The 23,657-nt window shown below is 44.1% G+C and overlaps 1 protein-coding gene across 1 annotated transcript in view; it reads left to right on the forward strand.

Moving 5' to 3' along the window:
• SV2A (synaptic vesicle glycoprotein 2A) overlaps positions 1 to 23,657 on the forward strand; it is a 308,096-nt gene that overhangs the window by 68,570 nt on the left and 215,869 nt on the right. The window contains exon 2 of the mRNA XM_086945381.1: positions 6,730 to 7,629. Coding sequence (XP_086801507.1) covers positions 7,041 to 7,629 — 589 coding nt within the window. The 5' untranslated portion in view covers positions 6,730 to 7,040. The remainder of the gene's footprint in view (positions 1 to 6,729; positions 7,630 to 23,657) is intronic.

Consider the following 23,657-nt stretch of genomic DNA (forward strand, 5'->3'; position numbering starts at 1 on the left):
CTGGACCCAAATGGAGGCATGTTCATATAGGAATTCAACAAACTAATCAGCCCTTAAATTGGCAAACTGCCAGGGCTTTAATTTGATTGCAAGAGCAAACTTTACTAACTGTGCGGACTGAGGCATTAATGCAGCCGCTAGGTCCTCAATTCACTGCCACTGCTTACCTCCACTTGACAGGAGCAGGTTCAACAGGGTAAGGCCATTAAATCTTCTTGCCATTAATTACCCGACAAGTCTTTAATATTCTGGGCTCGATTCACAAAGGGCCTCCGCACTTGTTGTGTAGGCCCGCACTCGTGGTAGGACTTCAGCGCTCTAGTTTCTCATTGCAGTTGTTCCGCCACAAGCTCTGGGCCCCCCTGATGTAGCTAGACCTTTTGCCGCCCGTGGTGGCCCCAACCTTTGCTGCCCGGCTACCGCAAGAGAGGGAGTGTTGGTGATCAATTTCTGCTTTTGCCGCAGGTAAGAGCGGGGGGGGGGGCGCCAGCCTGAAAACTCATGCCTGGCCGGACGGTCTCTTCCCCTTGCTACGCCACTAGCAGGGCCGCCGGCACGAGCGTGGAGGCCCTTTATGAATCAAGCCTTCTGAGGTTACCTAAGTTTTACCGCTGGAAGTGCTGTAGTTAGTGATGAAAACACTATGGTAATAGACAAACACAGACTTCATGGGCTGGATTTATGCTTATGTAGTGCGTGGAACTGACATTCTCGCTAAACCAGTCAACCACATAGGAGTGACTACTTGTAAAATGAACATGTATGGTAAAAATCAGCACACAAATCAAACAGATGCCACCCAGCTACACCATTTGCAAGACCCAGACTATCTATTAACCCATTCATAAGAATATATGACGTTACAACGCAAACAATTACAACGTGGTTTTTACATCGCAACTACCATTACATCGCATGATTTTACAACGCATTTTTAAAAGCTACCATTACAACGCATTCCATTACAACGCATACCATTACAACGCATAATACTTTTAGGGCAACAATAGGGTAAGTGTTAAATAGTACTGGGGTGAAAATTACTATTTCCACTCCAGTGAGTGCACCTGTAGGGAAAGTGTTGGATAGTGTAAGGGTAAAAATTATTATTCTCATCTACCCCAAAACCCATACCCACCCTAAAACGAAAAAATATCCATTACTTACCTTATAATGCTTTGTAATGGGTTGGGTTGTAATGTCATGCTTTGTAGTGACATGCGTTGTAATGGCATGCGATGTAAAGGTAGTTGCGTTGTAAAAGCAGTGTAATGCAATGACTGCGTTGTAATGGATGTTTCCCCATTCATAATAACTGAGAATGTGACATGAAAAGGCTGCTAGAGCAAACGTTTTTTCTCTATGCAAAACCAGCAAAATAAAAAAGTAAACATCATACACTATAATTTGGGTTGAAATCCTAGTGCGCAGTCTCTGGTTTGTTCTTTAGTAATCAAAGATTAGGAGTTTTTTTTTTTTGCTAGTAGCAATCAAATCTCATACCTTTGGGAATAAGGGCCTAGATAGATTGTTCTGTCTTATTAACCCCTTCACTGCGGCGGCTATTCCGCCGCAGTGCTAAGAGGGCGGGGCGGAACCGCTCCGTCACCAGCCGCGGTTGAGCTGTGCTCATGACGGAGCGGGTCCGTCATGGCCCCGCCCGCTCAATAGAACGCGCCGCGCAGGTGCGGCGGCCGGGCCATGACGGAACCGCTCCGTCATCAGCACAGCGCCACCGCGGCTGATGACGGAGCGGTTCCGTCATCAGCATGGATAGGGTTAAAGAACATTATTTAGAAGATTAACATAAACTGTTATTTCACCCATTTAAAAAGTATGCTTAAGCTTCAAACATCTAAAATAAAAATAAAAAGTTGTTTGTGACAGTGTGGTCATGTTTCTATAAATATTAGCAAAAAACGCCAGATTTCACGATTTCTAAGGTAATTACATACCCCTGCAAAAAGGCCTGTATCATTACAGACTTTACAATTAAATTACCCCAAAACATGAGAAAATCAGAAATCAAACAACAACAAAGCATGAAGTCCTGATGGAACCGATTGGCTTCAGATCTGCATTTTAAATCCAGACCCTCAATTTCCTTGTCGGAAATCCCATCCAGTCAACAGGCTGACACAATATGAACTTGGTACCGCTAGCTTTCAAGATCCTTTCCAGCAAAGGGAATGCCAGAGAACCAAAGGATTCAGAAAAGGGGGTGGTGATGGACAGAGTATCTGAATTAAACAGAACACTCGTACCCAGTCAACAGATCAGGGCTTGATCCATCACCGTTTTTTAGCTCACTGCACCATCCCAGCTCAGAACCTGGCTACATGCAAATTAGTCTGTCCCTGGCCCAGTGCATCATGGGAACAGGGCAGACCAAACTACCAAGCCAATTCTTGTACTGGGAAGGAAACAAGCTTCCGGGGACCGGTTTCTGGCATTACAGCCGTCAGCAAGGCTTTGAAACATATTTACTTGGGAAGACAGCAAGCGTTCATTGCTTGACGTTCAGTAACATACTGGCAACACCCTGGTTAGCGAGGCATGTAAGAAACTTCCAATAAATTCCAGGGCAAGAGATACAGTCGGCAATACCAAAAACAACCCGAAAAACAGGCAAAGCTCCTGGGATTGTCTCTTCCAGTAGCCTTCGCTCAATTATTTGCTGTTTGAAAGAAGGGTTCCACAAACTAAACTGCCCTCAAAAGGTAAACACAAAAAAAAGCGATATGACGCAGCCAGCTTGACCATATCATAGCCAGCGGCGGTTGGCGCAGGTTAGCATGGTGGGGCGGGGCAGGGAAGTCGACAGACATGGAATAGATACAATTAAATAAAACCTATTCTGTCGTCTGTCAACTCCGCCCGCTCCACCGCCCCACCGCGCTTACCTGCACCGGCCGCAACCGGACTTAGCGCTATTTTTTAAGCCATGTTGTGGGGGAGGAGGGAGAAACAGATGGGGGCATGGGAAGAGGGGGTGGGGTGAGAGAAGAAATAGTGCCTGAATGAGAGCGCTGCGGACGGGCACTCAATTAAGTAGAATCGATCTGTGCTTGGTCTGTGCTCCACAGAAAGGGAAAGGAGAACAGCTGGGTATGCGCTGGCCGATTAGGAGGCAGCAGATAAGAGTGACCCAGAAGCCAAAGAATGGTATGCAATGGGCATGCTGCAAGCCTCTTTTGTATACAAGAGTCTCGCAAGTAGCGCATTAGCTGTCGCGGGCTGGACCTAGAAAAGGGTTCTGGTTGGGTTCTAAATAGCCACGGCCTGTGCAGGTAAGTAAATAAATAATTTTCCCTCGTCATCGTCCATCGAATCCCCCCAACTGTACCCACCGCCCCACTGCTCTTACCTGAACGAGCCGCGGCTGGTTCTAATAAACAACTATAATTGGAGCTCAGTGGGCTCCGCCCAATCCTAAGCCCCGGTGCTACTGCACCTACCTCACCATTGGTAGATACACCCCTGATCTGATTGCAAACATATTGAGATCTGCAATTAATCCGACGTGCATCCTCTGCTGACAAGCAACATTCCAAGAAACAGCTCTAAAACTGGGGAACCGCTCTTTAAGATGCCCAGTCAGAGATGTCCTGGTGAGGGGTATTTATGGCGGTTTGGCAAGAGGTATCACGTCTTTGTCTGAAAACCTGTGCCAGTGGTTTCTTATTAGCACAATAGCACACGGAAACGTGGTTAAGAGAGGCATAGGTCAAGTTGTGAAGCCTGTGTCACTGACAGAACTTCTTAACTCTAGAGACCCGGGACAACACTGGGGCTAGTTCGCTCTTTCAGGTTCCCTGGCAGATCCTGAGATAGTCTTGGAAGCATTTATTGTTCAAATGTCCTCTTGTTTCTTATATACATTAATGACTTATATTGTTATTTGAGTAAACAGGGAAAGTTTTGCCCCAACTGAAGTTTATTGTTTTACCAGCATTATTTTATTATATGCAGACAAGGCGGTCCCAATCTCAAGAACCACAAATGGATTACAACTCCTTCTAGATGCCTTTTATAGTTTTAGGGGTGGGGGTGGGGGGGGGGGGGGGGGGTTAGATCATAAAACCAATCTTAGAAAATCTTTTGCTATTAGTATTGGACCTAAAATTTTTAAAACCAGAGCAGACTTAATAATCTTGGTATTCCTTTGGACCATAACCTAAATTGGCACAGCCTTTATACTAAAAGGGTGACTCAATGCCAAAGAGCTGTGGAGTCGGTGTCTGAGGGTGTATGCCGGTCCATTACAGACGGTCGAGAACATTTTTTGCGAAGACTCCTGGTAGTTCCCCAGTCTACTCCTTCATATGTGTGTCAATCGGAGGTGAGACTGACTCCTATGGAGGATAAGATCAAGCTTAGAATCTGAGGAAATACAGGAGCACACCTCTCAAAAGTCGGCTTTCCCTGAACAAAGCTTTGGCGATCCCCTGGATTAATTATATCAAAGTGGGATTTATAAATTTAGGTTGCCCAGAGCTATTTTTTAACCTGGAGAATTATACAGAAAAATCTTGTGTCTTGGGTGAAAGAGTTATTTAAGGAAAAGCATTTAAGGAAAGGCAGGGTAGATTTCACCAGGTAAACTTTGATGAAATCTGCTCTAGTGTTAACTACAATTTAATCGAAACATTGTTACTTGTTATCGATGTTTAACATGAATTGCAGGTTTTAATGTATAAGGTTTTGTTTTAACGCATTACATGTATTAGTGGTATTTCCTAGGGATGTCGGCTGCAGTACAACATTGTCAAGTTGCTCTTGTGATGTTTACAAACAAAGTACCTTGCATTGTACTCTTTTTTGTCATTTTTGCCCCCAATTTTACGTTTTTTTAAGGTTAGATCTCACATGGGGGCGTTTATTATCCTGCACAAACTCTGCAATACAGACTTTTGTGTTGCAGTGGCAAATTTTGTCAAGTGTTCCTTGAGAACTAGAAATAGATATGGGGCATTGTATCAAGTTCATTGAATTCCGGTTGCTTTTACATGTGGCTGGTGAATGTTTTAAGACTTTGGATCTGTTTACTATCTTGGCGAACGTGATACACCCTCACAACGGTGACCGGCGATATCCCGTCCCCCGAAATCTAAATCCCATAGGATCTTTGGGATTTAGATTTCGGCATCATTGTTTTTAAACCTTTCTAATAAGTTTGAAGTTTTGCATTTTTTTATTGTTTTTTTATCATGTTTATGGCTTTTAATACGCCGAATAAAGATTATGTGACTTCACTTGACTGCCCCTTGTTAGCAACTTTGTTTGTATATTGTTCTTAATCCTTGTTCTTCAAGAAATACCAACTTTTATTTTCTTTGTATATTAATTACTTTTTAAATGAATGAAATGCAATACATGTAGTCAAAAAAACGTATCTTGAAAATCCGAAGGATGTGAAGGTTAAAGGTGAGAAGGTCTTGCCTAATGGTTTTCTCAACAGGCAGGATTTATTTACACTAGAGGGGGGCTAGCTACCTGAGGGAGACGTCTGTGATTGGTCGTGTCACCAGTCACCCTCAATGGGGCTTCTCCGCTCATGGGAAGGGGTGAAATGCTTTTCCTCCTCAAGGTGTGAAACTTACCATGTTGATTGTCTCCTGACTGCTTGTGGTCTGGACTTTCCTCACTCTAACTTGTCTCAGAGTGGGATTGGACACTTTTGCTGGCCCGTCTGAAGTAAATAGTAAAATGAACCTATTTTCACACCCATAGATGCCAACATATTTAATTCATGTATAATTTTTATGTAGTCCTGGGCTACCCTACAAAGGATTCAAAGCTCCTTGAGGAGGCTAAATGGGAGGGGCTAACAGGAATAGTCAAGGGATACTCTTGGCGAAAAAGAAAAGTCTTCTGACCTTTTGGGAATGTTCCTAACTTTCTGGCAGAAATGTAAGGGAATGGAATTCCAGGGAATAGATCCTTCTGAGTGTAGAGAATGTTTGCCGGTACTGTTCGGATCCTACCTATCAACAAATGTTAAGCTCAGAGCAGCCCACAAACACATGATCTTAACAGACACAGGGGCTCATTTGAAATTTGTAGTGCACAAAGCCAAACAGCTGGAGCAGCAGCGGTGATATCTCCGCAGGCTCTGTCACAGATGGACGATAACATGTATGGTTTCCTCCCTGGTCTGTGTTTTTTTTCCCTTCACAGAAGCAGCTACTGCTTTCATGATGGGAGCTACTAGAGTGATTGCCGGACCATTGAGCCACGGTTGCGAGTCAGACCATTTGCCACCTATTTAATTTCTGATGACAGACACCCTTAGTGGGGAACAGATCTTTACAATAGGGGGTCTGGATTCGGAAAAAAAAAATTAAAAGATATCACCAAGAGGAAAGGGGGAATTGAAATAGTCCACATGGCAAACCTAGGGAGGATAAAAGGCTTCCGACAATTTGCTGGAGGATCTGACCGGACTAGGGTGGAGGCGAAACATTATGTAAACCCATAGGATGGTTCTTTATAATGGGGGAGGCATCAGCAGCTCTTTTTTGGGGGAAACCACGAATCTCTTAAATCTAAATGAGGCTGGGATGCAAAAGGTGGGCAGTTGGACAACTGAAAATGTTTGGAAAACATCCCATCTCAAAATCAGGGACAGATCTTCTTAATAAATAGGTCAGCTGTCAGAAACACATTAACAAGAGACAAATGCCAGACCCTTGTTTCATAACACTTCTTTCTTTTGTTTTCCTCTAGCACATCTGAAATTAATGAAAGACGAAGCACAATCAAATCTGAAGTGATCCGACTGCAGCCGTAGCAGCTAGCTGTCTTCCAGGCCGTCACTGACTCTCGGCATTCATCGCCGAGGACTGACACCGTGCTGACAACCCTCTTCTGACACATATTAGTTGTGTAACTTTGTGTTTGAAAATTAATTATCCATACATTCCGAATCAGGAGGGGAAAGCTGTGCTGAACTGACATTCAGATGTTCTAGAGTGGCCTAGTACACAAGAGACACCTAAAACCCAAGAAGCTGCAGAACTGAATTGCCCTAACTCGTCATGGATGAATCCTTCAAAGACCGGACTGCCTTCATACGAGGCGCCAAAGACATTGCCAAAGAGGTCAAGCGGCATGCAGCCAAGAAGGTGGGCAAGAACGTGGACCGGGTGCAGGACGAGTACACCAAACGCTCATACACCCGTTTTGAGGAAGATGACGATGATGATGACGAGCCCCAGGATGGTTATTACCGTGGAGACCAGCAACACAATAACGATGACGAGGGCGCCTCCAGCGACGCCACCGAGGGCCACGATGACGACGACGAGATCTATGAGGGCGAGTACCAGGGAATTCCTCGCACTGACTCCATGAAGGGAGACCAGATTATAGAAAACCAGCAGATAGTGCGGGAGTTCAAGGACTTCGAGGACCTGGAGGGTCAGCGGAAGAAGGACAAGGAGGAGCTGGCCCAACAGTACGAGCTGATCCTGCAGGAGTGTGGCCACGGAAGGTTCCAGTGGACTCTGTACTTTGTGCTGGGGCTTGCACTGATGGCGGATGGAGTGGAGATCTTTGTGGTGGGCTTTGTGCTGCCAAGTGCAGAGAAAGACATGTGTTTATCGGACTCTAACAAGGGCATGCTGGGTAAGTCCATTTATTGGCATTCCTTATTGAGTTGTCATTGTAATCTTGTGGCTGCAAAAGTCATTGAAATGTTATGTTATTATTTCTACCATGGAACATAAGTAACACAAACAGCTTTTTAGATGGAATGTCACAACAGCAATGCAAGAATATCATCTAATTGTACTTAACATCTGAAAGTTATACAAAGGAGCAATGTTATTACTTTTTAAACAACTTTATTCATTTTCTACACAATATCAAAACACTTGTAGCACTTATTTTGGCACTTACACAAGTCGTCCCAGTAATAAATGAGTATCCGCATCTTTCAAGTGTAACTTTCAATTTTACGAAAAAGGTTACAACTTTATAACTAGCTTAGTCCATTACCATACACGGATGTCTTCCAACGAGCGACTGCCTGTCCATACTGCATATCACCTTAGTAGTTGCATTTATGGCTGGCTCCATGTTGGAAGGTTGCAGTCCCTCAAGTGAAAGATTTCTTCATTAAATTCATACCTGGATTTTGTTAAGCTTCTTAAATACATCGAAGAGGTCCCTCATCTTTCCTATTCATTTTCTCTTTTCAGAGTATAACAGAGCACCTCTTTTATTTCTTTCAACCCAGAGCAGGGCTGCCTTTCTAAATGAGTTCTCTTTTTTTCCATGGATCCTTCACCATACTTTCCTGACTACCTGGAGTGTCCCGGTACAACATTCACCTCTCACCGCCACAGTAATACTTCAGAAACAGGGTAGTGGAGCTATTAACATCCACCGCAGTGTCGGACTACTGTCCACCATATTTAGAGACCTCGGCCTGTCTGGCGGGAATCTCCGTGCCTTCAGAGGAGTCGCAACTGTGGCTGCTCCTCTGAAGGCCCTTAGGGCTCGATTAAGAGTCTGGCGGTCCACGGACCATCAGACTCACGGGTGCGTGGATGTGGCTGTCTTCGGGCTGGCCTATTACAATTTGGGCGGTTGGACCGCCATTGCCCCACAGCAGCCGCCAGGGAACTGCCGTTCGCAGACGGTGGTGCAGCGGTTTAGAGGCATCAATATGCTTGGTGGGACCGCCGCAGTCCCGCTAAGCATATTACAGGTTTCATCTCTGCCACGCTTTTCATGGCGGATCCTCATTCATGAAAACTACAGCGGAGAGGAAACAAAGGGGGCCTACAAGGCCCACTGTTGACTTTGGGCCTCTGCAACATGTGCCCCCCTGTTTGCATGCCCCCTAGTTCCTGCACAGCATGGACTTTACAGTCTACACAGAACTATTTTTGCCATGGGAATGTAAAAACAGAAAAGCCACCAGACACAAGAAACACTCGGAACCCGGCGGGCAGCCTGACCAAGGGGTTGGCGGCGCGGCGTTTGGATGGACCCCGCGCTGCACCTCCAAATTCGTAATCAGGCCCTAAATGTTTTCTGAGCCACCGCCATGTTTCAGGAGGCTGATCAGCAAACTGTTTTTTTTACGAAAGCAAATTCCAAATGCAGAAGTTCGGTTCGGTACAACAAAAAATAAATGACTTGGATTTCGTGGGAGTTTTCTCCAAGGACCTCGAGGTCATTTTTCTTTTTTTTTCTCCAGGACTGCCATGTTTTCCCAGCGGTCCTGAAGAAAAAGGAAGTACATCAGAATGCCCACACTAAATAGAGAAGATAGTCTGATATACGTACACCGAGGTAACGGTTCTGCTTGCAAAGGCAGGTGGGGCTCAGCCAGCGCAAACATGATGAACTGATACAGATAGAGGCAGGGCCGGACTGAGAACCAAAACTGGCCCTGGCAAAGTGCTCGGCCGGCCCTCCTGGGGGTGCGACCGAGCTCTTTGGCGGGGCCGGTTTTCGGCCGATTTTGTTACAGGGCCGCTTTTGCAGCTATGCTGTAAAAACGGCAACGGCCAGTCCGGGCCTGGATAGAGGGGGCGGACCTTCAATTTGAGAACTTGGTGGTCCGCCATGTTTGTGTCAGAGTACCCTACCTGCCAAACTCTAAATTATGCCCCGAGTTCTTTTGCCCAAGAATCACAAGTTCTCACGTCTTAGTCATTGCGCGCCTTCCTCCAAACGAGTCACCGAGGTCCGCATTATAAATATGGAAGAAACCTTCGGTACTGTAATGCTTCACCCTAGTTGTGGGCTGTTGTAAATGCTTGGAGTGGTTTAACTACATCATGGCAGGTTTAGGGGGCAGAAATTGGTGTTTCTGCATGGTTTTTTCACATTTTCCCTGGTTTGCAGCACCTTATTCATGGAGATATTCCACCTGCTTTTAGCTCGCAAAATGTTTCCTGGGAAAACCACAAATGTGCAGACTGATCATACAACTCGGAAAACCTTAAGGGTGCAGAATTTATGCTTCGCTTGTATTTGGCTTGGAGTTTCCGTGAGAATCCATTAATAGGCCACTTGTAATCAGGATTCCTTTATTTTAGCTCCAGGCTGGGGGAAACACTCCATCCTGTACTTGTGAAGGTTGCAGAATTAGTGTATCCCTTGAAGGATGGGCATACATCGTATAAATTATGCACAGTTTGAGAGACTCTCCACTTCATATACTTCTCTTTTCCACATCACCACTAGTAGCAGCACAGGCCTGAACTTGGTAGGGGCAGTCACTGCGTATGCTCCTCACAAAATACTGTGCTCCAACCAAGGTTCAAAGATTAGCTTTGCTTTATGCAACAAGATGCAAAGATTTGCTTTATACAACTAGATGCAAAGATTTGCTTTATGCAACTAGTTAGAAAGATTTGCTTTATACAACTAGATGGAAAGATTTGCTTTATGCAACTAGATAGAAAGATTTGCTTTATGCAACTAGATAGAAAGATTTGCTTTATGCAACTAGATAGAAAGATTTGCTTTATGCAACTAGATACAAACATGTGCTTTATACAACTAGATGCAAAGATTTGCTTTATGCAACTAGTTAGAAAGATTTGCCTTATGCAACTAGATAAAAAGATGTGCTTTATACAACTAGATGGAAAGATTTGCTTTATGCAACTAGATAGAAAGATTTGCTTTATGCAACTAGATACAAAGATGTGCTTTATACAACTAGATGCAAAGATTTGTTTTATGCAACTTGACGCAAAGATTTGTTTTATGCAACGTGATGCAAAGATGTGCTTTATGCAACTAGATGGAAAGATTTGCTTTATGCAACTTGATGCAAAGATGTGTTTTATGCAGCTAGGTGAAAAGATTGGTTTTATCCAACATGATGCAAAGATTTGTTTTATGCAACTTGATGCAAAGATTTGCTTAATGCAACTAGATGCAAATATTCGTTATATTCTACTTGATGCAAAGATTTGTTTTATTCAACTTGATGCAAAGATTTTCTTTATGCAACTAGATGCAAAGATTTGCTTCATGTAACTTGATGCAAGGGTGTGTTTTATGCAACTAGATGGAAAGATGTGTTATATGCAACTAGATGCAAAGATTTGCTTTATGCAACTAGATGCAAAGATTTGTTTTTACAACCTTCGAAAGTTCTATAGAAAACTTAACATAATTTGCTTTGCCAGAAACACATGTAACAATGACACTTGAGGCAATTTATGTTGTACATATCCATATTTACCTCTGACAAATGGTTCCACTTAAGACACCTGGGAACCCTTCAGTGTAAACCAGTGTCCTTCTTTCTGCAGTGAGTTTGGGTGATCAGCGCAGACATCCAATGAGACAGGCGTGTAGTTGCATACTGACCCCATGTCACAATGGCCACCTTCAAGCAGCCTATCCTATCACTGACCAGGACTTGGAATTTAGATTGAAATTGGACTTGTAGGATTTTACTTATATTGAAATTATACAATATGTGCCTTTTTAAATGTGGTCTGAACAATCAATCCATATCTTTAATAACACAATTCACAAACATATAATAAATGAAATATAAATTAATAAAACTAAAGAGAGACACCTGTAGGAAGCGTGAAGCTAGAAGGGATGCTAAAACCAATAAGATGTAACAATCGTGACTGACAGGGTTCGGGCGGAATCAAGTTAACACTTGAAATCTGTGTTCATAACAGCAAGTGTGAACATGTAAATGATTTTAAATATAAAAGAGAAGAGCTCTCTGAATAAAAAAAAAAGTTGATTGTTCTAGTCTGTTCAGTACCACTCGGCTTCCTAACTAAGGGGCCTATTAGGATGGCGGACGGACCTGCATCCGTCCGCCACCCCAGACGAGGAGGGACCGTCCGCAGGGGCAGCGGCGGTCCCTCCGTGCTAATTAGGATGTGACCGCCTCCCTGGCGGTCACATCCTGTATTTTTAACATTGCGGCGGGTGCTATCATAATCGGCCCCTTAGTCCTACTTCCATCAAGAAACTTCAGGACCTACTTGTTAACCATTTGAAAAAGTGTTTTTTTTTATTAATAAAGGACAACCAAAATGTCATAGCACAGCACAGCAAAGAGAAAACTCCTTTCCGACCCGCTTTCACCACTAATGATGATCGCATCTGAAGGGATGGTTTTGGTGTCTTACAAAAATGGATTTAGGTATTTCACCCCACAAACTGAATTGTCTCTTGGAGTCTAATAATCACAGTTTTACTCAAACCAATGAGGCTCCATCATCAAAATGGAGATGAGTTAACTCTGTCAACTGTATGCCCTTGGCCTTTTCCATCACCTCTAGATATCAACGTCATCAGATGGGCTAAAATCCGGCCAACCCTGAATCTACTGTCAGTGGTCACAGTCAAAAGTGTAGAAACAGGTATGCTGGGTGTGCTGTGAAGAGCCATCAGATGGTATGGATGACAGTTGTCAGTGGTTTGATAGGGCTTATGACTGCAGTGGTTAATTTGTAATATAAAAGGTGCCGGGCTCTCTTCAGGTGGCAGCGCTAACAGGAGAAATGTGCTGGTGCAAACTGCCTCCTGACTAGAGCCCCAGCACGTATTATCCTGGAGAGGATTTGGCCTAAAGGCTAGAGCTGCAGACATTGAAGTTGGGGAACCAGGTTCGAGTTTCGGTGTGGCTCAACATTCTGTGATTATGGGGAAAATCGCATTCCTTCCAAATGGGTGTGGCCATGATTGGTGCTATAAGCTCCGGTGCTGATGATTAGGTGCCGGTGCTGAGCACCGGAAAGCTCCTGCTCAAATTAAGCATGACTGACTCTTCCAAAATAGTATGGGTTGAGTCCTCCTACACTTTGTTCAAAGTTGGAAGCTTGTCTGAAACTGACAGTTTTCACTTATTTCCTGTACCTTTGAAAGTTTGGTTGAACATTGAGGAACTTTCACAGATTGTTCCAGAAAACTCAAGGTATACCCTGAGTATCTTGCTTCTGAGGTTCTCTCATCTCAGAATCAGAGCGGTGTTTCCGGATCTGTATAAGAGTGCCAGAGTTTTGAGTTAGTGGTAATCCCTTCCCAGAAGCTTTGTGAAAGATGCGAAGAATCTCCAGACTGTTTGTGCTTTAGTGGGAAGCAGTCGGGGACCATATTGTCCATCCTGTTGAGGCAGGGAGCATCTTAGCATCCTTGATCTTTACTACATTGAGGTTACATTTTCTCATTTTTAGGTAATCCTACGTATTTGATGTTACTGTTACCCCATCCTGGAAGGACCATGACCCCCAGTAGGTCTATGCCGCGTCTATGTGATCATTCATTTAGACAAAATGTTAGGTCTTCCTGAGATGTTTTATGTGGTAGATTAAGGACAAGAAGAATTGTACCTGAGAGATATCAATGCTCTGACAAAAGTTATCAACCATGTATTTTATAGAAACTAGTTGTCTCACTTTTCTTACTTTCCTAATGACTTAACCTTTGGTAAACTTACCCATGGCTTTATTCGAAACTGCTCCATATGCAGTAAAAATGATGGTCATTTCCTGTTTTACTGGGACTTAAAACTACCTTATTATATCCAACTTCATGGGATCAACTGGGACATTATAATTATTTGTGCACGGCAGATGGGTTTAAACCATGCATGTCACTTCACCAAAATGCAATGGGTAGCGGAAATGACATCACAAGCCCTTTGACCTTCACTTTTACTCACACACATGCTTACATATACACACACATTCACACTTACACACAGACTCTCACATAAACACAATGTCACCTGCAAGTACGCACACAAGATACATTTAGAAGCATTTTTAACATACCTAAGCCGCCAGAGAGGGTCATATCTCAGCTAATTGAACTCCATCATCACGACACTAATAGTGAAAATGATTATATATATATATATATATATATATATATATATATATATATATATATATATATATATATATATATATATATATATATATATATATAAGAATCCACGATCCTGAAGCGCCGAAAACAGCAAACGGACACAGCCAGGTACAGACCACAAACCAAGGATTTCAGAAGAAAATAATGTGCTTTATTCCATCAATGGGGATGGCAGCATGACGCGTTTCGTCCGGGGAACCCGGACTTGATCACATGACGAAACCCAGAGACATGAGTGGTTAAATACTGGTACAAAAACGGAACTCCTCCCACACAATAATAGACATGAAAGAAATATCCTTCAGCATATAAAATGGACAATCCAAATACAATGTACAGTGCAATTAAGTGCATAAATGCAATAATATTTAATATATACCTTCAACCACTGATTGGACTCCTGAATCAGATGGATTGTCAGGTATATAACTATGCCGATGACACCCAAATCATTATCCAAATGGATGATGGGGCACCAGCTAATCTGCAAGCCATCTTGAAGCAGACAGCTAACTGGATGTCACTGAATTCTTTAAAAATCAATCCGGAGAAAACGGAAGTTCTACCTGTTACCATCGCCGGCAACCCATGGCATGATGGATTCTGGCCGAGGGAACTTGGACCGCCCCCGGAGCCGGCAGTGGCTGTAAAAAGCCTTGGCATTTATGTGGATGACAAGCTCTCCATGCGGAAACAGGTCACCACGGTGGTAGGAACTTGTGTTGGCATGTTGCGTCAACTTAGGAAGATCGCGCCATTACTGTCCCATTCTACCCTGCGAAGGGCGGTCTCTGCTATGATCCTGGCAAGACTGGATTATGGTAACTCGCTCTATTTGGGCTTACCTCAAAAACTTCTGGACAAACTGCAGATGGTGATGAATGATGCCGCCAGGCTCATTCACAAGAAACCCAGGAGCACGCATGTGTCCCCACTCATGCGTGAGTTACATTGGCTTCCAGTAAGGCAGAGGGTGCTTTTTAAAGGGTTATGCATTGCACATAAATCCCTTTATGGTAAGGCACCAAGTTACATCAAGACCCGCCTGACCCCATACACACCGTCCAGGGTGTTAAGATCTGCCGAAGCAACTATGCTCACGCAACCCCGGTTCAGATTGGCGACAGTGGGCGGTCGTGCCATCTCCAATACCCTTCCAGGGGTCTAGAACAGTCTGCCGGTGGACTTGCGCAAAGAACCCAATTTGCTGACCTTTCGGAAGAGGCTGAAGACGGTTCTGTTCCAGAAAGCTTGGGGAGGGCTATAAATCGCCTGTAGTGTTTCTTTTGGTTCCTGTGGTGTTTACTGGACAAGCGCTTAGAGACCCCGGGGTTATATAGCGCTATATAAATCGAAAGAAATAAATAAATAAATAAATAATATTAAAACCACTATACAATTCTAACAATTTTAATTTTTTTTTTTTTTTTTTTTTTTATCTGTTGAATGCATCAAGGGCAAGTGCCCAATGGATGACCACAATATTAAAGTGGGAACAATATCCTCTGAGCACACCCACAGTTCACACATATAGTTCCAACGTATATATGGCAAGCAACTCCAATCCTCAGGAGTCGGATCAATCAATATAGTCTCCAAGGTCAATGCACAAAAGAGTCCACTTTCTGTATTTGAAGTCCTTTTAATGAATTTCAAAAGTTGATTACACCAGCCAACACGTGTTTCGTCGTGCATAAATTATACCTCGACTTCTTCAGCGCCAATGCTTGGATGAGGCCGGATGATATGACAAGCTAATAAGCGGAACACAGGTAGTCGAGATATTTAAAGAAACCGACGATTGATAGCCGTATACTGACCGAATGAAGACGACGACCCTGTGCATACTATGTTTTATACTTACCGTTGAATATAGTGAACAAGTGAAGCCTAAACGATCACGTATAAAACACACCAGACGATAATTACTGGATGAATAAAGAAATAGAGGTGGTTGACATATTGCTGGATGAATTGGGAGGAGATTCGAAAGACTGATAGATTTGTTTATACTATGAGGATCATATAAGGATGAGAGATTACGGAAAGATACAGAGCCCTGAAGAAGTCGAGGTATAATTTATGCACGACGAAACACGTGTTGGCTGGTGTAATCAACTTTTGAAATTCATTAAAAGGACTTCAAATACAGAAAGTGGACTCTTTTGTGCATTGACCTTGGAGACTATATTGATTGATCCGACTCCTGAGGATTGGAGTTGCTTGCCATATATACGTTGGAACTATATGTGTGAACTGTGGGTGTGCTCAGAGGATATTGTTCTTATTGTTGCTTCACATGAAGCCATTTGATGTAGGATACGCATCATTCCTCTAGAAGCACCTTATGATTATTGTCACTAGTTATAACTTAGTACCCTAAAGTTAAGGTAGTGCGCCCATAATAGGTTGGTATCCCCCACTAAATAGACAATATTAAAGTGCATGTTATACCTGAATAATAAAAATCAATGTCCGTGGGACATGTTATATAACCAGTAGATCGATCTCAAAACCACTAATAGAATTATAGTGCAAAAAGAAAAGTGCAGGGTGCATAATCCCAAAAGTTGGGAGCAAACATGATTTATATATTCGACTATTAGTGTATTATTATAGTTGCCAGGATAGAAAGGGAGTGCAGCCCCAACTGACGTCCATAAGGACGAGCTGTCACTGTGTTCCTGTAACTGATGTTGCCACCCCTGAGGCCAGGGGTTTCAAAGGCAGTGCTAGAGGTAGCAAGGGGCAAACCAGGGGGTCGCCGCTGCGGCCCCCTGGCGACCTCTAAAGGACACTTGTGGTTTGAAGCCCTATGGACTAACAACAGCACCCGTCAGAAAGACTGCCTCCATGCCCAGTGATCATGGCATACTGAAAAAAGATGCCACTATGTAGATAATATCTCTTGAGGTTGAATGTGGGTATGTGACATCAACATTATATTTTGGTTTGGCGTTAGCCAAGACCTTTTGAATTTACTAAAATTAAATATATAATATACTGACATATTGGAGGTTTTCATGCAATGCTCTATATCCATTAAAACAGGGACAAATGTAGTGGGAGAAATGCTTGACAAGAGTCTAACCACTGGCAGTTGCTAGTGGTAGCATTTCCCACTGTTTTTCACCTACTGTGCCACTCTAGACAAAGGCCTGCCTTATGCAAATCATCATTTACCCAGCTCATCAAGGAGACAGTCCTTCCTGAACTGCCAGGTGAGGTGCACTCCATAAGGCCTCACAAAAAAACCCCAGACCTGTTTCCGCATTATCAAGCTCCCCCAGTGAGGTATCGCTTGGATCCTGTGGCACAGCAAGCAGGTGATATCAAAAAAACATACAGGAGATACAAAGTCAGAATGTGTGTTGTACTAAATCTTTGAGCTAAACGGAGTCATGGAATACACCAGAAATTACATGTGGCTGAAAAACTCCTATCAAACCACCATTATGGCGGAGTATCGTCACGTGAGATACGGATGGTAAATCCAAGTCTTACCCAACCCATCTGGTGATGGTGTAGAGATGGATTCAAGGGTGACCCTCTAGCCACAATGTATTTCAATAAGGTGGTGATGGTGTGGAATGTGAAAAAGGTGTGAACTTAAAATTAACTACTGTGACAGAAAATATGTTTAATAGGCACTGTTACAGTGTTAAGGCTAAAATTACGCCCCATAGTGTGAAAATATGACTATGTGAAGGCGTGGTGCAGAGTAGTCCGATTTAGTACAACACACATTCTGACTTTGTATCTCCTGTATGTTTTTTTTTATATTAATTGGGTTATGAGATATGTAGGTCGGTAAACCAACCCACAGACACCCCTCTACCTCTTCTTTTTCTACTAACAGCAAGCAGGTGACCAAAGTATGGCCACTTTGGGCGTGACATTAAAATAAACAAAAGGAAATACTTGCAAATAGCCTAACTACCTATAATTGCTAGCGGTCACATTCTAGCCCATCGGTTTCAGCTGACTGTCCCACTCTAGATGAAGGCCCGCCTTATGCAAATCAGTACTGACTCTGCTCCTCGAGCAAACGGCCCAACCGGAGCCACCAGGGGAGATGTCATCCAGAAGAGTCCCCAAGCAAACCATCAGACTAGTTTTGGTCCTATTAGGCCTCATCAGCGAGGTATAGGTTGGATCCTGTAGTCTGTTATTGCTCAGTTACATTTTTCTCCCTCCCACCACAGCGTACAGCATGGGGCACATGGTAGTCCACTTCAGCCATTGGCTAACCTCATAATAAGATAAGACATTTTAGTACAGACGCAGAACACAAAGTAGCTCCCTTGACTGTCAGGGACTGCTATGACAATGTGGTTTTTTTTAGGCCAAAAGGATATATTGGCTTTTAGCATTTTTTTTAAATTAACACATGCAAGGCCAACCTCCCAACAATATTTTTTACAAAAACAATGAAAAAACAAAACAAGCAATAACAAAGCCATTATGCTGGTGGCATCATCAGACCTGATGGGGTTTCCAGTGCTTTCTATTAATATATTTTGCTGCACTCTGAGTGAAAATAAGTGAGACCTATATTGGTGAAAAAGCCACCCGCTGCCCTGATGGTACTCAACATGATCTGCCATAAGTAACAGGGGCTGGTTATACAACCGCACGGATCCATCAGCTGCCTTGATGGTACGCAACCTGGTCTGCCATAAGTAACAGGGGCTGGTTAGACAACCGCACGGATCCATCCGCTGCCCTGATTGTATGCAACCTGGTCTGCCATAAGTAACAGGGACTGGTCAGACAACCACACAGACCCATCCGCTGCCCTGATGGTACGCAACCTGGTCTGCCATAATTAACAGGAGCTGGTCAGACAACTGCAGGGATCCATCCGCTGCCCTGATTGTACGTAACCTGGTCTGCCATAAGTAACAGGGACTGGTCAGAAAACCACACGGATCCATCCGCTGCCCTGATGGTACGCAACATGGTCTGCCATAAGTAACAGGGGCTGGTTATACAACCGCACGGATCCATCAGCTGCCTTGATGGTACTCAACCTGGTCTGCCATAAGTAACAGGGGCTGGTTAGACAACCGCACGGATCCATCCGCTGCCCTGATGGTACGCAACCTGGTCTGCCATAAGTAACAGGGACTGGTCAGACAACCACACAGACCCATCCGCTGCCCTGATGGTACGCAACCTGGTCTGCCATAATTAACAGGAGCTGGTCAGACAACTGCAGGGATCCATCCGCTGCCCTGATTGTACGTAACCTGGTCTGCCATAAGTAACAGGGACTGGTCAGAAAACCACACGGATCCATCCGCTGCCCTGATGGTACGCAACATGGTCTGCCATAAGTAACAGGGGCTGGTTATACAACCGCACGGATCCATCAGCTGCCTTGATGGTACTCAACCTGGTCTGCCATAAGTAACAGGGGCTGGTTAGACAACCGCACGGATCCATCCGCTGCCCTGATTGTATGCAACCTGGTCTGCCATAAGTAACAGGGACTGGTCAGACAACCACACAGACCCATCCGCTGCCCTGATGGTACGCAACCTGGTCTGCCATAATTAACAGGAGCTGGTCAGACAACTGCAGGGATCCATCCGCTGCCCTGATTGTACGTAACCTGGTCTGCCATAAGTAACAGGGACTGGTCAGAAAACCACACGGATCCATCCGCTGCCCTGATGGTACGCAACATGGTCTGCCATAAGTAACAGGGGCTGGTTAGACAACCTCACGGATCCATCCTCTGCCCTGATGGTACACAACCTGGTCTGCCGTAAGTAACAGGGCCTGGTCAGACAACCGCACGGATCCATCCGCTGCCCTGATGGTACGCAACATGGTCTGCCATAAGTAACAGGGGCTGGTTAGACAACCACACGGATCCATCCGCTGCCCTGATGGTACGCAACCTGGTCTGCCGTAAGTAACAGGGGCTGGTCAGACAACCGCACGGATCCATCCGCTGCCCTGATGGTACGCAACATGGTCTGCCATAAGTAACAGGGGCTGGTTAGACAACCACACGGATCCATCCGCTACCCTGATGGTACGCAGCATGGTCTGCCACAGTAACAGGTGTTGGTTGGACAACTGCACGGATCCATCCACTGCCCTTCTGCCGACAACCTCTGTGCTTCTGGTGCTGATTAGTTCCGCTCACGTCGAGGGACTATTTTTAGACAAGGAGATGTGCAATGACGAGTTTAAAAATAGACAATCCCCAAAGGAAGCCCTGCGAGCTGAGTACAAGAGGGTTCGACAAGCAAGCACTGGAAACGTTTCAAAGCTAACTAGGCTAAATTAATGTTTCGTGCTCATATTTCAATGGGACATAAAAAACTAATAAGAAAGACGCTTTATTACATTTTATACACAGGGAAGCTAGGTCGTGGAAGTAGCAGCGCCTTAACGTCTCCCTACCATCGCTTCCGAGGTGTAGGACTTGAGCCAATCCGGTTCACTGTTTCAAATGAGCCAATAAAATGATTCTGTTCGTAGGATTAAAAGTGAAGTGAAATTCACATGTCTCGATGTCCCTTCAGCTGCGTTAAATTCACTAAAAGATGTCCCATAAAGGCCACAGTAGAAACGCATGGGCCTTCCTTGGTACATACAGTATCATGGAAGGGAGGGCTAAAGATGTACTTTATGTCGTGTTATGAGAGTGGCGTAACTACATTTAAAGGTCTGAAGGGGTGAAATCAACGCATTGCAGTGATACAGCGCGGTAGAAGGCTAGAATTGTGTCTTTGGGTGTAGTAGGAAAATTAAAATGTCGCAGGTGTTTTTGCCATACATATAGACTAATCAGATTTTTCATAATTTATATGAGCTAATATGGGAGTAAAACGTACAGGGTATGTGTCATATCTCTAATGTATGTATTTATGCAGCCCTGGACTTTCAATATTTCTTGTGCACTGCTTTAATTTATAACCAATATAATATCTTCTTATCCAGAACTCAGGAGATTCCAGACTTCTCCCCGAGAAAAGGTTTTTGCTGGGAATACCGTAAACTGGGCATGTTGTCCTAAAGTGTCCTCCAAAGGCTTATCTCCACACATGGCGGCATTTTAAATGGGGAAAGTGGGCGATTTTGCAAAAAAACTCCCCCCAAAAAATGGGGGAAATGTGTTTTCCCTATTGACTTAAATTGAACCAAAAGCAATTTTAGGTGAAAGACAGCTCAAATAAAGTCATTCTTGGGAGTCTCTCGCCTGAATCGGGCCTGTTGGGATGTATGAGTGTCTGACTTGGAGGTGGGCTGTAACAGGACTTACAGCAACAATTTGAGGGTGTCCCTTCACCCACCACACGCATTGTGGTCTTAACAAGAGGTCCGCGATGATGATTTGTCAGCCAGAGAGCCGTTCTCGACTCCAATGACAGCAATGTCAGCAAGTCACTTTGCCTTGGCATCCTTTATGAACATGGGGTCATAAGGATTGCCTTACAAAGGCCTTTTCCACTGCCTTGTTTCTAGCTAGAGACTAGAAGTTACTCAAATCAGTACCAGACGGGAACAAGCATTGGCATTGCCAATAGGTGTCGCCTTTGGGACCTTTTAAGTGTGTACCAATGCACCAACTCACTTTGAGCAGGGCACAACATGGCACCTCCATGGTTAGCCTGAAATAGGAAGCAGGGAAACCAATACTGCACTCACAATGATGAGGAATTCACCGCATTAAACAGCGAAGTCCAAGGCTAGATCCGTCCAGCTGTGGTCTTGGCAGGATACCCCACTATCCCTGCGCCCCAACGGAGAACTGCAGACTGTAGCCCCAAGTGCTTCCAGGAAACACATACAACATGCACCCACTTGGCACAACATGCAATGTGAGAAAAAGTATGTTTGTTTTGCGATAACAACACAGTCATTTTGCTGAATGGATTTAAAGAATAGTAATTTACAAACGCTCACACATGTTAATGTTGAGAATTACTTGTAAACGCGCACTTACACCTGGTGGTTTCATGGCGCTGTGATGATAGGTTCTGTCAATTACCTATGGAGACGTCAGTGGTAGGCTTGTGCAAATAGTCATGTTTTGAGGGTCCTTCTGAACTTCAGAAGGTCAGTGGAAGACAGGATTTCAAAAGGGAAGGAATTCCACAGTCTGGGGGCGAGGGTTGCAAATCTGCGGCCTCCCTGACGTTTCTATTTGAACGTGGGGGTGGAAAGGAGTAAAAGGTGAGCTGAGCGCAGGTGCCCTGAGTATCAGGTTGTTTATAAATTTGGGGTTTTGACCGTGCAAAGATTTGAAGATCAGGCAGCCTGTTTTGAAAGTGCAACATTGAGGGATGGGGAGCCAGTGCAATTTCCTTAATAGAGGAGTCGCTGATTGCCATCTGAATTGTCGAAAGATCAGTCTGGCTGCGTGATTCTGGACCATCTGCAACCGTTTGAGCAGATAGATTGGCATGCCCAGGTACACAGAGTTAGTATAGTCCAGGTGTGACAGGACGGTAGCTATCACAACCTGGAAAAAAGGCTTCATGCGTGAGTAGGCGATGAAGCTTCCTGATCTTCTGCAGATGGAAGAAGCATTTAGAGATGACTGAGCCGACCTGTGTTTTTAGTGAGAGATCCCTGTTTAGGGTGACCCCTAGTGTTTTAGCCAAGGAGGCTTTGTTGCTACTTTGTTGAAAACAAACTGGGCACTGAAACTTAAGACAGGCAAACTGCTACACGAGCAGGAAACCAATAAAGAAATGGTCCCCCAAATGACAGATAAACAACCAAAGCGAAAAGATACAGTATTTGGTCCCGGCTCCATGGGAGGGAGATAAAGATAAAAAGGTAGGACAAAAAGGCAGGACTGACCACTAGCAAGCAAGAATCTTTAAATGACACTGAAAAAAACAAATGACAAGTAGGGGGATGATTTTAAGCCCACAAGAAAAGTACATACTAAAGTATATACTAGAGGTCTTGAAAGCTCGACCTAAACATTTTCCTCATGTGCTTGAAGACCACTTCCATTCGAGCAGAAAACCTAGTTTTACATATTCTGCGGACAGACCACCCCATGTGGGCTGTGTTTAGTTTGCAATCAAATGAAGTGCAAGGTAATGCAGTTGGTGCAACCCACATGCCAATTTAAACTTTGGGTTTAAGTTCGAGGTTCATCATTTGTTTAAAGATGAATTAAACAATTGAAATGCTCCACCAATAAACTTTGCTTAAAAATTACACACACAGTGCCACCATAGGGTGGGTTCTCATTAGTAGAAGGCAGTGTTTACAAAAAAGCATTGGTGCCAAGCACCTGAAAACACCGGCACAAGGCAAGCACTGTGTGTGTGGTCTGCTTTTAGAAAATGTTACAGTGCAGACTGGTTCGTGATGCGTCAAGGCATAGCGGAATAGCAGCTGTCTTGAGCAGTAGTGCTTCCCACACTCCACTCGTTTGGCAGAAAAACTCAAATGAAGTCCAATAATTCAAATATTTAAAGGTATAATGTGTAACTGATAACATTTATCACATTTTCAGTCCAATCAAGATGAAAGTCTCAAATGTGGGTGCAAATTGCACACCTTCAAATTTGAGTAACATAGAAGTGCACACATTAGCAGCTACACAATTTACATCCAATTTCTGATTGTCACACCTCAGATTGCGGAATAACGTGCAAAAAGCACATGCAAGTTCCATTCCAACCACAATGCTCATTTGCGCTATTTGCCCGTGTGACTGGTGTCCATATTTACAGTCACTGTAGCCTCACAACGGGAGTTGGCACCCTAAATGGGATTATCTGCCCATTTGT

Source organism: Lissotriton vulgaris, chromosome 12 (genome assembly GCF_964263255.1).
Source record: "Lissotriton vulgaris chromosome 12, aLisVul1.2, whole genome shotgun sequence".
Taxonomy (NCBI): Eukaryota; Metazoa; Chordata; class Amphibia; order Caudata; family Salamandridae; genus Lissotriton; species Lissotriton vulgaris.